At 39.6% G+C, this 16,643-nt stretch overlaps 1 protein-coding gene across 4 annotated transcripts in view; it reads right to left on the bottom strand.

Annotated features, from left to right (window-relative positions):
- LOC133479563 (CUB and sushi domain-containing protein 3-like) overlaps positions 1–16,001 on the bottom strand; it is a 283,130-nt gene extending 267,129 nt beyond the window's left edge. For all 4 annotated transcript variants that reach the window (XM_061776717.1, XM_061776718.1, XM_061776719.1 and 1 more), the window contains exon 1: positions 15,443–16,001. In XM_061776717.1, coding sequence (XP_061632701.1) covers positions 15,443–15,611 — 169 coding nt within the window. In that variant the 5' untranslated portion in view covers positions 15,612–16,001. The remainder of the gene's footprint in view (positions 1–15,442) is intronic.
- Positions 16,002–16,643: the final 642 nt, after the last annotated feature.

Genomic DNA, 16,643 nt, shown 5'->3' with positions numbered 1-16,643 from the left:
CATTTTAAACACCTTGTCACAATATTAAAAAATACCAATCTGTTTGCTAAAAAATGTGGCTCAGTTGGTAGAGTGGTTTGACCGACTGACCGAAGGATCGGCGGTTCCAATCTTGGATCCGACTGTCTGGTGTCAAAAGTGTCCTTGGGCAAGACACTGAAGTGGCTCCAAGGGGGCCTGACAACGCCACGCGTGGCAGCAGCCGTCTATTGATGTATGAATGTGTGCGTGAATGTGAGCCTCTGTAAAGTCCTATGGGCACCGTGATGGTATAGATAAAGCGCTATATAAGTGCACTCCATTTACAATTACAATTTGCCATGCCTGAATAGATTCTTCATCATCCAGACCAAGTTAATACGCAAAAGCTGAATCGAGGCAACTGGACTCTTTATTGAATTTGTTGTGCTTTTGTCTTGTTTTCTGAAAACGTTAACAAATTACTTGAACACTACTTTATTGCAATTATGCTATTAGGCTAACAATAGTTAACATTTAGCATACAACATTAAAGGTAAAAACTGTACAGTGTTCCCTTTTAGTGAAGAAATTCACATTAATGGTAGTTATAGTGGTATGTTATTTATGAACTGTTTGCCAAATTTGAGGGTTAACCAGAGTTCAACCAGCAATCCACTCACTATTCTACCCCTTAGCCATACCACCCTCTATTGCATAGAATGATGAATACTGCTTTGTATCTATAAGTCATTGTACACTAACTGGGTGTGACCTCACTACCATTTTAAATGTTATGCACAAAATCTTACAGAGTATGTAACAATGACTGTCACTGGATGTTAATGCAAATAAGTCAAAAAATAAATGAGTCTGTTAGGAAGAAAGAAGGTTTGCTTTGAGCACTACATGGGCCACTGTTTGATCTATAGTGCTTTGCCTTCACCCCTCATACATCACAGGGTGTCTCTTCAAAGACAGTCTGAGCCCACCATCTAACAGCCTACTGAGCTATGCACTTTCAAGCTTCTCTTCTTGACTTATTTTTGCCACATAATTTTTTCTCCCTGTACTTGATATACAAAATCCCTATGCTTAAATGTAGTTTACACTGTTCATAACGATGGGGTTTCATTAATAGAAGCTGAAACCAATAGTGACAATCAATGTTAAATACACAATACATGCATTGATTTACACCTGCCCATAAAGAGGAGGCAGCCAACATACGTAGATATCAATCATTGAGGCTGAATTACAAAGTGCAGAGGAGAAGGATAAAGGCTGCATAACATTGGTCAATAAATAGCTGCAAAATGTGTCTTTCTACCTCCATCCTATATAAAACATATTTTTATCATAAAATGAAATAGTGTTTATGTATTTATTATATACATAAAATGTAAACATCACCTGCAAATCCTAATTAGGTCCAACACTGGAGCTGAATCAAATTCTGCCTTGGTAACAACAACAAAACATGCTCAGCTTTGACTGGCACGTTCAGAGATTTTAACAATATGTGTATACAGTAGTATTTTGGTTGTAATTTGTCATTTGTTTTAAAAAAAATACACAATACAGGGTGTTCAAAAGCACCTAATTTTTTTTACTAACAGACACAATTTAATAAAGAAAATGTACCTCCAGAATTCTATATTGAAACATGTCATGTAATGTAAAAATATAAGTGCAAATTGGTATTCTCATATGCAGGTTGTTCCAAAAAATGGGCTCCATTTGAAATATGAATATCTGAGTAAAGAAACAAGAATCACATGTCTGAGGCACACTAAATGGGCGTCATAATAAAAAAAAGGTTTTTTTAGATACAGATATATATCAATTTTATAACACTTCACAATTGTTCATTCCATATGACAGTTTGATTTTTTGCCTTTCTCTTTGGAATTTTTTTATGCCATGTCCAAATCTGCTTTGCTGTTGGTGTATTTTTATTAAATTTCCTCATAGGGCTGCAACTAACAATTATTTTTAATAAGTGATGAATCTTGTCGATTATCAATTAAGAAATGAATTGGGTTTAAAATAATAATAATAATAATTTCCATCCCTTACTCAAAAACAGGATATTATTTCAAATTGACAGTGCAGAAAATGCACAAACATTAATTGATTGATTCAGTTACTGTCTTGTTCCGTAACATGTCAGAAAACAGGCAAAAATGTTGATCATTCTTTTCCAAAGCAAAAGAAGCCGTCCGCAAATGTCTTATTTTGATTAAATACAAAGATAATCAGTCTTATTTCATGGTTTCATCAGCCTCTTGACTGAAATCCTGAGGATTTGGACAATGTTAAGTTGAACAAAGGCTCTAAACCATAGGTGTAAAACTCAAGGCCCAGGGGCGAGTTGCAGCCCGCCACATCATTTTATGTGGCGCCCGGAAGCAAATCATGTGTCAACTTCCATGAATCTGTAGCAAAATTGCAAATTGTCAATGTTGAGATATAGGAATTTTCTGTTACCTGTTTTCCAGTAACTTGAGCAATGGTTGAACAAACTATTATCCTTGTCTTCTGATTTCAAAAGTAGTTTTCCCTCAATTTTTTGTGCATAAACACTGTATAATAATATGATGAGGTGATTAAAGATCCATATGGTTTCACTGTCATAACGGCCCTTTGAGGGATATCGTAACTACAATGTGGCCTGCGAAAAAAATGAGTTTGACAGCCCTGCTCTAAACGATTAATTAATTATCAAAATAGTTCTCAATCAATTTGATAATCGATCAGTTGTTAATTAATCGATAATTTGTTCAACCTCTATTTGCTAGAAAATGCACTCTTGTTTGAATGAGTTCAAGCATATTCTAAAACATAAAATGTCTTTTATTGCAAGAAAATATCCTTCTTCACCCTGAAAAAATATTAAAATAGACTAACATTAATCTTAAACTCAAATTGAACATTAAAGTTAATTTTTACATATCAAGTTACAATTTTAGATCAATTGAGTGCGAATTGGCTTTGTTATCGGACAGCAAAATGAGGTCAATTTTTTTGCAAACACTGTATTAGGGAATCGAACAAATAGAAACATGGAGTTTCCCACCAGTTGGTAAGTAAAAATAATTGTGTATACTGTAATTAATGTTTTCTGATGATAAAAGAGTGCTAGGACTGATGTTCGTGACCTTGAGTATTGTCAACTTTGAAAGAATTCCTCAGATTTTAAATTAAAAATCCATCCATCTATCCATCCATTTTCTGAGCCGCTTATCCTCACTAGGGTCGCGGGAGTGCTGGAGCCTATCCCAGCCATCATCACCCTGAACTGGTTACCAGCCAATCGCAGGGCACACATAAACAAACAACCATGCGCACTCACATTCACACCTACAGGCAATTTAGAATCTTCAATCAACCTACCATGCATGTTTTTGGGATGTGGGAGGAAACCGGAGTGCCCGGAGAAAACCCACGCAGGAACGGGGAGAACATGTAAACTCCACAGAGGCAGGGCCGGGGATTGAACCCTGGACCTCAGAACTGTGAGACAGACGCTCTAACCAGTCGGCCACTGTGCCGCCTAAATTAAAAATACAAATGAAAATACATTTAAAATCACAGGTCATGTATCGCTGTGAAGCCCCAAGGCAAAAGGCAGCGTATTTACATTTTTTTTTTTTTTTTTTTGCAGAAATTCAAACACGTTCTCCAGATCAATGGCAAACTACACTTTCTCCCTCAGATCAAATGTGGAGGGATGAGAAATAATTATTTAATCAGCACAACCAGCAATGCATGCAACCATGGGTCGAGACAGAGACCTTAAATTGATGCCCCCAGAGTCGAGTTTATCTGTGTGGTTCTGCTGCGCCTACACTAGTCAAACAAATAAAATGTGCATAACCACAGTCGTGCATTATGCACATGCTGCATGCTTGATGAGAAAGAAACTCCAACAAACAACTGAACCTGAAACGATGCTCTTTAAAGAATTACTATTACCTCCTGAGTGTGCCACTAAAATGTAGAAAACTAGCTGTGTAATATTCCATTTGGTGGTTTTAAATTGCCAAGCACTGAGATGAAAAATGCTCCAATCAGATACACTGCCACCTTTATAACAGCTGGCATGTGCACAAATATGCACTCCATTGCACAAGAAAATAAGTTTATGTGGCCAAGGATAATAACAATCTCTGAAAGTCTAGGTGCTGCTGGTACTTTAACTTTTTTTGAGCTGATATATTTTGGGGAAAAACAACAATACCAACAAAAGTGCTATTGCGCCACGTTGCACCATGCACCTGATGCTAGGCCGCCACTATGGAAGCTATACATTTGCACACACACGAAACCGTGTGCCAACATCGCATCCAATATTATTCCATCCTCTCTCCTCCAATGTTACAAATAAATAACATCAGCATTTCAATTTTTACGAAAAGGGAAAACAGGCCCAGAGCAATAACCCATCTTTTTTTTTCATTTGGCCAAAAAAATACCCCTTATTCATTGTTCGAGTAAACTTCCCATTAATGGCCTATTTAACAATGTGAGCGGAGACTGCGAGCTGTTTCATGTTTGTCAGGTTGGAGGTTCTCCAGAGGGAGGAGCTGTTCTACATTTTCTATGAAAACATGTGCCACCTTATGGACAGGAAAGGAAATTCACTGTGCAAGCGATTCCATAAAGCTGCATTTTCATTTCACTGAAAACTATTAAACAATTTCACGAATCTGCATGGCTTTATATCATATTGAAGTATTTTTTTAAAATGTTACCATATCAAGTAAGTATACTGTATGTCATGTATCCTTTTTTAAGTTTATTTGCCTGCTTTTTAGTTATTAACAGTTTAGCATTGATTTTCCTTTTATATAATTAAATAAATATATATATTTTTTAAATGGGGATTATAAGTCGTTTGAATGTCCAGTGTTTTCTTTTGTTTTGTTCAGGTCTTTCTTTATTTTTTTTTTAGTTGCATACCGTATTTGCTGTTTTGGGTTTGACATGTATCTATCTGCTATATGGTCTCTCTCTCTCTCTCTCTCTCTCTCTCTCTCTTTCTCGCTACCTTTTAGATGGGGTTGACTAAAAATTGCAGCATTATGTAAAAGACAAAAAGAGTTGGGAGGGGGGAAAAAGTCATTATATTCATAGTTTATGTGGTTGTGTAGATCAGCAGCTCTGACCTTGGGCTGCTGATCGCCATTAGATGCTTGCTGTTGGACCGTAACTACAGATCTAAACTGCTGATGCAGCTATTTGAGGACATTGAGGCTGGCAGAAGTCTAGAGTTCTTCATATCAGCGAGACCATGCCTCCTTTCTAAAAGAGTTCTGGGCAAAAATTAGACATGCGTTTAAACAAAGAATGAGACTTAATGAATACAATAAATGAAAGTCATCAGAACATAAAGGTCACTGCATAAATAACTGATGACCAATAAATTCATTAATAATATAAGTGCACTGCATAAAAGTTATGCAAAGCAGACCTACACATCCATTGTATTAGAAAAAAAATCTCTTTTGCTTGAGACTTTGAATACATGCATATTTTATACTATAATATATAATGTGATAGCATATCACAGGCATTTGATATTGTTCTGAATCTTTAACCCTATGACTTTGTGATGTATTCTAACGATAAAATATACAATTCCTGTGTACTCTCAATCAATGTAGGCAAAGTCGTGCTGCCGAAGGTCTGAATTTGATTTTAATCACACAACCATTGTGCGCGTGTGTGTGCGTGCGTGCGTGCGTGTGTGTGTGTGTATGTGTGTGTGTGTGTGTGTGTGTGTGTGTGTGTGTGCACGTGACCAGTTACAGAGAAGCTGCAATTAGGGATTTTACAAAATTGCCTATGAGAAAAATGTTGAATCATTTTTAATTTTTACTACTATTCAGGGGGGATCAAAGACTCTCTGATATTCTAACTCCAGTTTCCATACCAGTGTTGTATTGAGCAGAATAGCAAATACATTTACAGAGCATTTGTGCCATCGGCACGGTGGACGACTGGTGAGCACATCTCCCTCACAGTTCTGAGGACCGGGGTTCAAATCCCGGCCCCGCCTGTGTGAAGTTTGCATGTTCTCCCCGTGCATGGGTGGGTTTTCTCCGGGCACTCCGGTTTCCTCCCACATCCCAAAAACATGCATGGTAGGTTGATTGAAGACTCTAAATTGCCCATAGGTGTGAATGTGAGTGTGACTGATTGTTTGTTTCTATGTGCTCTGCGATTGGATGGCGACCGGTTCAGGGTGTACCCCGATAAATAGCTGGGATAGGCTCCAGCAGCCCATGACCATAGTGAGGATAAGCAGTAATGAAAATGGATAGATGGATGGATGGAGCATTTGTGCCACAGCGGAGGCCTGCATGGACGTAATTTTACTTCCCATATATGATGGACTACACAAAACTAGTTGAGACAGAATCAGCAGTGCTAATGCTGGGTGGAGCCCAATAGAGCACTCCATTTTGTTTGAGTTGCTTAAGACACGATTAAACAACAATCAGCTTCACACAATAATTAGAATTCAAAATACAACCCCAATTCCAATGAAGTTGGGAGGTTGTGTTAAACATAAATAAAAACAGAATACAATGATTTGCAAATCATGTTCAACCTATATTTAATTGAATACACTTCAAAGACAATATATTTAATGTTCAAACTGATAAACTTTATTGTTTTTAGCAAATAATCATTAACTTAGAATTTATGGCTGTAACACGTTCCAAAAAAGCTGGGACAGGTGGCAAAAAAGACTGAGAAAGTTGAGGAATGCTCATCAAACACCTGTTTGGAACATCCCACAGGTGAACAGGCTAATTGGGAACAGGTGGGTGCCATGATTGGGTATAAAAGGAGCTTCCCTGAATTGCTCAGTCATTCACAAGCAAAGATGGGGTGATGTTCACCTCTTCGTGAACAAGTGCGTGAGAAAATAGTCGAACAGTTTAAGGACAATGTTCCTCAACGTACAATTGCGAGGAATTTAGGGATTTCATCATCTATGGTCCATAATATCATCAAAGGCTTCAGAGAATCTGGAGAAATCACTGCATGTAAGCGGCAAGGCCGAAAACCAACATTGAATGCCTGTGACCTTCGATCCTTCAGGCAGCACTGCATCAAAAAAACGACATCAATGTGTAAAGGATATCACCACATGGGCTCAGGAACACTTCAGAAAACCAATGTCAGTAAATACAGTTCGGCGCTACATCTGTAAGTGCAACTTCAAACTCTACTATGCAAAGCAAAAGCCATTTATCAACAACACCCAGAAACGCCGCCGGCTTCTCTGGGCCGAGCTCATCTAAGATAGGCTGATGCAAAGAGGAAAAGTGTTCTGTGATCCGACGAGTCCACATTTCAAATAGTTTTTGGAAATTGTGGACGTCGTGTCCTCCGGCCAAAGAGGAAAAGAACCATCTGGAATGTTATGGACGCAAAGTTCAAAAGCCAGCATCTGTGATGGTATCGGGCTGTGTTCGTGCCAATGGCATGGGTAACTTACACATCTGTGAAGGCACCATTATTGCTGAAAGGTACATACAGGTTTTAGAGAAACATATGCTGCCATCCAAGCAATGTCTTTTTCATGGACGCCCCTGCTTATTTCAGCAAGACAATGCCAAACCACATTCTGCATGTGTTACAACAGCGTGGCTTTGTAGTAAAAGAGTGTGGGTACGAGACTGGCCTGCCTGCAGTCCAGACCTGTCTCCCATTGAAAATGTGTGGCGCATTATGAAGCGTAAAACACAACAACGGAGACCCCGGACTGTTGAACAGCTGAAGCTGTACATCAAGCAAGAATGGGAAATAATTCCACCTACAAAGCTTCAACAATTAGTGTCGTCAGTTCCCAAACGTTTATTGAATGTTGTTAAAAGAAAAGGTGATGTAACACAGTGGTAAACAGGACTCTGTCCCAGCTTTTTTGGAACGTGTTGCAGCCATAAAATTCTAAGTTAATGATTATTTGCTAAAAACAATAAAGTTCATCAGTTTGAACATTAAATATCTTGTCTTTGTAGTGTATTCAATTAAATATAGGTTGAACATGATTTGCAAATCATTGTATTCTGTTTTTATTTATGTTTAACACAACGTCCCAACTTCATTGGAATTGGGGTTGTAATTAATTCATCAATTAATTCCTAATCATGCCATGTCCAGTTTTTTAACATTCAGTCGTAGAAAAATTGATCTAAGCATAGCAAAACAAATAATAATTTTCAACTAATTCTTTATCAATTAAATAGTTGTAACATTACACACACTAAATAAGACTCCTCTGCACCCTGCTTTTTTTGTCTCATCATACTTGGCCCATCTCCTGCTCTTGTGTCATATGTCAAACTCCAGTCCACAAACATACACACGAACATCTGTATTTAGGACTGCATAGGAAGAAATGTGAAAGTGCATTAGTAGGTCACAAGTGGGGAATAACAGTGTGTCAATAACAAAATGTTTAAAGCACTGTTAACTACTACACTTCAAAAATGCAAACTCTGTCCTAGTGACTTTATCTTATTTCTTGTAACAATATTGCACTGTACTTATTTTAAGACAGTTTGGATTTTTTTTCAAAATTTTCAGCAAAACAAAGACTTATTTTAAGAATCTTAGAAGGTCAATTCATACTAGTTGCAGTGGCAGATTTTATTTTACTTATTTTAGGGATGAAATGTCTTGTTTTAATTGGGAAAATTAAATCGCCCAATGGAACTAGTATGTATTGACCTGATAATCCATCCATCCATTTTCTGAGCCGCTTCTCCTCACTAGGGTCGCGGGCGTGCTGGAGCCTATCCCAGCTGTCATCGGGCAGGAGGCGGGGTACACCCTGAACTGGTTGCCAGCCAATCGCAGGGCACATCGAAACAAACAACCATTCGCACTCACAGTCATGCCTACGGGCAATTTAGAGTCTCCAATTAATGCATGTTTTTGGGATGTGGGAGGAAACCGGAGTGCCCGGAGAAAACCCACGCAGGCACGGGGAGAACATGCAAACTCCACACGGGCGGGGACGGGGATTGAACCCTGCACCTCAGAACTGTGAGGCTGACGCTCTAACCAGTCGCCCACCGTGCCGCCTGACCTGATAATACTCTGGGGAAAAAAAGATCTTGTATCTTAAAACAAGTCTTTGTTTTGCTAAAAATAAATAAATAAAAGTCAAAACTATCTTAAAATAAGTGCAGTATGAGATTTTAACAAGAAATAAGATAAAGTGTCTAGGTGAGATTTTTACATTTTTCCACTGATAACAGGATATTTTCCATAAATGTTTACAATTTTACTGTAGATAATGAAAATGGCTCAATTGTTAGTACACATTCCACCATAAATTGATCATTTAACTGTATTTATTGTATGTACTGTACTGAAATGTATTGCAGCAGATGTAACCCCTGCATGTTTTGTGACAAATGGATGTGTATGTTCTTATCAGCGAAAATGCCCGCAGGCATTAAACAGGTTAATCTTCACTGTAAACTGCACAGTCCATCTTGAATCTCTGGCCTTGACTCTGGAACACACGTCTCCTCAACCCATTACATTTAATCTCCACAAACGGTGAGCCATTTTCTTCCCCAAGACAACATATTGCCAAACTCTTGCCTCAGGAGAACTGCTTACATTAAAACAGATACTGGAGAAGAATACTGACTTAATCACGACCAACAAAATACTGTATATCAGAAACCTAAAAGCCAAATGCCAGGGCACTACAGTACATTTCTACCCCAGTGAGACCACACTGTGAGGTGTCAGCTCGAAGAGATGCATCAACAATCCAGAAATTCAAGTTCGAGGCAAACAATTATGTAATTATGCAGTTTATTTTCTTTCCGATTGCACTAGAACTCAAATAATTCTTCAAAACGCCACCTACTCCTTACTCATACTTAATTTGTGAGAGATCAAGAGTGCCTGTGGGATGATTCCCAACATCCTCTGTAGATAGTCCATCATTACACAGGCAAAATGTAATCCTGATCAACGCCATGCAGAAGCCTTTGCAATCTGTTTACATAATCACATTGCAACAAAGTCTTCAATGACATCAATGAAACAGTGACTACATTACTGCATGTCTGTATTGACAAACTGATACACCGCAATTAGAGACTATGTAGTGAAGACCTATCCATCCATTCATTTTCCATACCGCTGATCCTCACTAGGGTCGTGGGCGTGCTGGAACCTATCCCAGCTAACTCCGGGCGAGAGTCTGGGTACACCCTGAACTGGTTGCCAGCCAATCGCAGGGCACATAGAAACAGACAACCATTCGCACTCACATTCACACCTATGGGCAATTTAGAGTCTTCAATTAACCTACCATGTTTTTGGAATGTTGGAGGAAACCGGAGTACCCAGAGAAAACCCATGCAGGCACGGGGACCACATGCAAACTCCACACAGGCAAGGCCGGATTTGAACCCAGGTCCTCAGAACTGTGAGGTAGATGTTCTAACCACTCGCTCACCGTGCCGCCAGTGAAGACCTAAAATAAATCAAATTAAAAATGTGTGTGAAGTGTATTGTTCTTTAATTCAGTTTTCAAGAAACAGACTTTGTCTAGTCTTTGTAACAACTTATATTTCTCCTTCAAGTTCCCATCAAGTGATGTCCCTGTTCAAAGTACACTCAAGAGAATTTAACTGGAAATCATTGAAAAATGACTGAATTACTTCATGTTCAGACGCGACTATTTTCCAGCAACCTGTGTAGCACTAGCCCTTTGCAAGTTCAGTGGACCTTCCTGCTGTAAAAAATGGCTGAAACGCAATACTGCAAGTACAGTATGTTTCACACAATCAGTCATAAACTATGGAATATGAAGTGCTGATTTTTGTTACCTAGCTTGTAAATGGTAAAGTAGGTTGAATGAAGCGCTTGTCAAAGGTTATTAACTCTACTTTTAGTTTAATATCAAGATATATGGCTTTTTTTTTTGTTGCCTTTTTGCACCTCACTGTCGACAAAGGTCATTTTTAGGTGCTCTTGGTTGATCTTTGCTTCTCAAAGATGGCTAAGCAACAAGTTCACAGTTGAACAATAATCACTATCTATATTTTAGCATACAGTGCATTGTTTTTCATACAAAACCCTAAAAAAGGCTTGTTCCTAACTTCGTAACAATGCATCTGTACTAGAGGCAAGTCCTCAGAGAATGAAACGTCAGAAAGTTTTATTCACAAACTACCATCTAAATACCATTAAATGTATAGCAAAAGAATGTAATGTCAATCAGTGTTAACTGTAGCTATTTGGTGGAACCATATTAAGGATGCTATTTGTGTCTAATTGCTACCCTTCCCACACTACTTCCACAGACGTGACAGATGGGGTACTCTTAGCATTCCACACATTTTTACTTATCAAATGCAGACTTTACATGACTCTTGGCATTTTTTAGTTTCTGATTGGCATAAGATGGAAGAATCAACCAGCGCCTGTTATCACATTCAGGCTGGATTCCAAGGCAAGTATATTCTAAAAGGTGAAGTGCGTACAATCCAGACAACTGATTGATTGGAGAGAATCAGGACTGCATGGTGTTGTCATTTCATGATCACTGTGTGACACATAGTCGAGCGCTTCTGTCAACGACAATCTTTTTCTTCACTGCGCTACAGGACTGCCAAAATTAGTCGAGTAGTCACAATTACTATACGTCATCAATTAAAATAGTCTACAATTGATTTAACAGTCAACATCATCCTTTATTTTTGTAAAGCTTTGTTTTTCTCTCAAAAGTGCCCGAACCATCCTCCTGTTGTCTGCCTTCTGGCCGTGACACACATGCGCAGTAGTGGTAATCAGTGTTAACTATTTTAATTGCTTTCTCAAAGTAATATCTAATTACATTTGATTACAATTTGATTATGTTTCTAAATTTTGAATTGTTGCATCCCCAGATGTTTCCTCTAAAAAAGTGGATTAAAACCATAGATCGTTATTTTGGCATTAACCGCATATTAGTTCTCTACACAAATAATAAACTGATAACAAAACATGAAATGTAAATACATAATAAAAAATAACTGTTTCATTATATATGGACATCATGTAGAAAACCACCATACTACACCATGTTGACCTAATGACAAATGTGCTCAATTTAATCATTGTGTAAATATCACTTCACATGATAAACCAAATAAGTGAATGTTCCATAAAAACATTCCAAAATTATAAAAATGAAAAGTCAATGTTATTTTATGTTTAAAAGGCTTTAGATTTTTTTAAATCTCAGACAAACTAATAGATTGCACCCAGGGGTGGCGCTCCGAGGTCTTATTTGGAAAAGTATGTCACATTTGAGACAACCCAGAATGGTATATGACCAGAGAAAACTAAATCTGAGCTTTTGCAGCTATTTTTTAAATGTAATTAAAATTTTAATCATGGAAATAACTGTAATTTACTTTCATATTTTAATTCTATGGTCAATTAAGAAGGTGTAAAAATTTCTCAGAAAGGATCCTCTGAGAGGCTCCATCATGAAAGGAGAACTCAATGCAGTGTTGTTTAAGTTAAATGGCAGTTTTATGTGTAGTTGCCATGACAACCACTGACACTGTAAAGTGTTCTGTGCAGTGGGAAATAAAGTATTATATTCTAACAAAACTGTCGAGATCTATTTTATGTATTCAATTCTCATCAACAGATTTGTGTATATGGGTGTTTATTTGATTTCGGGCACTTAGATTTTCGTTTCTGTCATCACCAGGACAGAGTAGAGTTATCTTAAATTTTTCTTTTAGCTAGCTAGTCCTGTACAACATTTGTATATGATTATCAAGTTTTTACAGGAAAATATTTAAACATATTAACACTACAAGTCGTTTGGTAATGACATGCAATAAAAATATTATGTGACTTAAGGGTACAAATGAGGAAAAGACTTACACTTCCAGTTATCAAAATGTCTGACTTCTCTCTGCCCTAGCATGTGCTTGAGTGACAAAACAAAATGACACAGGGAATTAAAGAATCAGATTTTGAATAAACTTTATTGATCTGAAAATGGTCAATGTGGCGGTAATGACAGCAACTTTAAGGGGCAGACATCCATCCATCCATTTTCTGAGCCGCTTCTCCTCACTAGGGTCGCGGGCGTGCTGGAGCCTATCCCAGCTATCATCGGGCAGGAGGCGGGGTACACCCTGAACTGGTTGCCAGCCAATCGTAGGGCACATACAAACAAACAACCATTTGCACTCACATTCACACCTACGGGCAAGAGTTGTCAATTAACCTACCACGCATGTCTTTGGGATGTGGGAGGAAACCAGAGTGCCTGGAAAACCCACGCAGGCACGGGGAGAACATGCAAACTTCACACAGGCGGGGCCGGGGATTGAAACCTGGTCCTCAGAACTGTGAGGCAGACGCTCTAACCAGTCGCCATCCGACAATTTGAAATGTTTTGTGTATATATGATGAGAAATCATTAATTCTATTATATTTTAAGGAATTTATGGTCAACGTTAGACCATTTTAGCATTTTTAGTAGAAAGATAGAGCTTCATATATCTAAACCCTGTGCTCGGACACGGTGAAAACTGTAAAATACCATCATAAAACCACTGAAAATTTTTTTAAATATAGTCATATTAACATGACATTTTAGACAACACTTATAATTAGGCATGCCCAGTGCTGGTTATTTAAAAAATATATTTAAATATATTTTTTCTTTAAATTTTACATCAAGGACACAAAAAGGCCCTTAATCAAATAAACACCCACATATGCGTTAGGATCTTTCACGCTGTCAGTTTAAAGTACATTGAAGTCCCTAAGTTTTATTTTGCAAAATGTTTCTCTGTGTTAATTAATTTTGTTTTATCACAGGTGGATACACTCTGGTGACAGGTGGAAAAATGCAGTCGAACAACTAAGTGCCATTAACTTTGACTCCAAGTGACTCACTTTGACTGAATTCCATTTGAAATGCATTATTCATAATGGGTGGAGTGACAAGAATGGGTGGAGAGTAAGAACAGAGCATCACTCACATTCATCCATCCATCCATTTTCTGAGCCGCTTCTCCTCACTAGGGTCGCGGGTGTGCTGGAGCCTATCCCAGCTGTCATCGGGCAGGAGGCAGGGTACACCCTGAACTGGTTGCCAGCCAATCGCAGGGCACATACAAACAAACAACCATTCGCACTCACAGTCACACCTACGGGCAATTTAGAGTCTCCAATTAATGCATGTTTTTGGGATGTGGGACGAAACCGGAGTGCCCGGACATCCAAAAGGAGAACACTTTCATTCAAAATCACAGAAATTTTAATATCTTGCAAATAGAACTGAGTCAGAAGCCATACCTAATACACTGTCAATTGTGTAATCAGCGTGATGACTGTCAGCACCTAGAAACAACAACTGTTCTATCTGATTTTTTCCTCCTGCCTTATATTTCCTCCTCATCGTCATCCTTAACATAACTCCCTCCTCAATTCCTGGCTGGCTGACTCCCTAATAAGTAACAGAACGAGGAGGATTGGCAGTGGCCCCGAGGTTTGACATTGCCACATTGTGGGTGGTGATAAAACAGCACCGTGGCTGACTGCTCGACTTGACTTGGCTCATACTTGGTGGGCGCTTCTACTCTGCATGCAGAACATTCCATCCACCCCCAACAGACAAACATGAGAATTACTCAGAGGGCGAACAATCTGCATGGAAATTGAAATCTCTGGGCTCCCATCCTCTCACACGCGCGCGCACACACACACACAAACACACTCAGCAGATAAATATTGGGCACTTTCACACTGTGCTAGAACACATCTTTGGGAGAGGAAAAAATGAAGTCGTTTGCAGGGATGGACAATTTTAACTTGGTAATCACTTCAATTGAAAATGTTTATTTCAAGCATTGTGCACATCCAAACAGCTTACATTTGTTGTCAACATGTTTCTGGATGCGATTAAATGATTAAAAAGGGGCAAGAAAGTCTTCAAATACAAGAAAAGTGACATGATTGTAACAGTGAATACATGATATATTGAGTGAAATTTGAGGGTAGGAATACTCCTCCAGTCAGTCAGTCACTCTTAAAATTGGCAGACCATGAGACATAACCACCTGAATACTAACAAGAGCACCTTGCACCTGTCTACTGTTACAAAAAAAAAAGAAGGAGAAATGTGCACGACTTCAGCACACTCTTTAGGGGGAATGCAGGTCATTGCGCCTCAACAAATTAGGAGTTCGCCCTCTAATCAAAGCAGCTCACGTAGGCTATTAGGAGACGCTGCTCGAAGAATATTTAACCAGAGGCTCGCTCAAAGACTGCATTGAGCGCTAAACCACTGAAATGCGTCCCTCTAACTCAGAGCCGGTGTGCAGAGATCGGCTATTTTATGCGCAACTCAACCTTTCGGACACGCACAAACACTCTCCATGCACACTATGGCGAGTGTTACTGCAACGCGCCTTACCTTTGACACAGGTGAGCATGAGAGAAAAGAAGAGATTCCAAAAAACAATTCCCGTCCTAATCCTCATCGTGGCGGTTTGAGCTCGGCCACATTTAACGCATCTCCGGCTGGAGACGTCCCGCACTTCCGTGGATCCCTCGTAGCATTCTTCCCTGTAAATCCGCGTCATTGTCACAACTCGAAATATATAATCCCTAACCTATTTTTTCATCCCGGGAGATTCTCTGTTCTCAAGAGGAGAGGCACACTGCGCCGCCCGCCGTGCTCTAGGTTCGCTGAAGGCAGAGAAATGAGCGAGACTGAAATTTAGGAGAGAACCGAAGCGACCTGGACGAGGGCTCGAGGATTTCTGCTGAGAGGGGCATCGAGTGTGCGCGTCTCTGGGCTCGCGGTGCGCTCTGCAGGGGCCCCGGTGCTGCACATGGTTGATTCCCCCGCCTGGCTCCACACACGCTGCTGCTGCTGGACGCGCACTACCCACAAGTCCAGTTTAGACTATTTGAATGGTGCCTTTATCGATCTGCACTTGTGATGCTTGCCTCAAGCAAGAGGGAGGTGGGTGGGGGAGAGACAGAGAGAGAGAGAGAGAGAGAGAGAGAGAGAGAGAGAGAGAGAGAGAGAGAGAGAGAGAGAGAGAGAGAGAGAGAGAGAGAGAGAGAGAGAGAGAGAGAGAGAGAGAGAGAGAGAGAAGGTGGAGGAGTCCGAGGGATGGGGAACGTCCTTCGGACGTACTACAATATGATGTGCGCACAACACATCAGGAAGTGGGTGTGGGTGGCAAAAAAAAGAGGAGGAGGCAACTTTTCATCCGCTGTGACTGTTAATGAGGTGCGTGTGCGTGTACGCGCGTGGGATATACGACCTGACACTACCCCAGGCGTCGTCCCGTCCATATACTAACAATAAAAGAAATTCCCAGAATGCAACTTCAAACTTTTTCTTCTTCTTCTTCTTCTGCATAGTTGTGACGTGATTGTGGTCGTGATGTGTTTGGTACATTTGCATTGCAGAGATAGAAGGACGACGGCGCCAAAGCCCGACCGGACTGCGGTGGGCCTCTTCTGCCATCTAGCTTCCAAAGAGTCCCGAACCTTACGGGGAAGCGAGAGAGGAGGGATACAGAGTGTCGACCCGTCGAGAGCACTGATTAAACCAGTGTTTCCCAACCTTTTTTGAGCCCTGGCAGAAATTTACGGCACAC

The sequence above is a fragment of the Phyllopteryx taeniolatus genome, chromosome 6 (genome assembly GCF_024500385.1).
Source record: "Phyllopteryx taeniolatus isolate TA_2022b chromosome 6, UOR_Ptae_1.2, whole genome shotgun sequence".
In the NCBI taxonomy this organism is placed as follows: Eukaryota; Metazoa; Chordata; class Actinopteri; order Syngnathiformes; family Syngnathidae; genus Phyllopteryx; species Phyllopteryx taeniolatus.
Note: the sequence above shows the minus strand (reverse complement) of the source record. Positions and strands in the feature narration are given on the sequence as shown.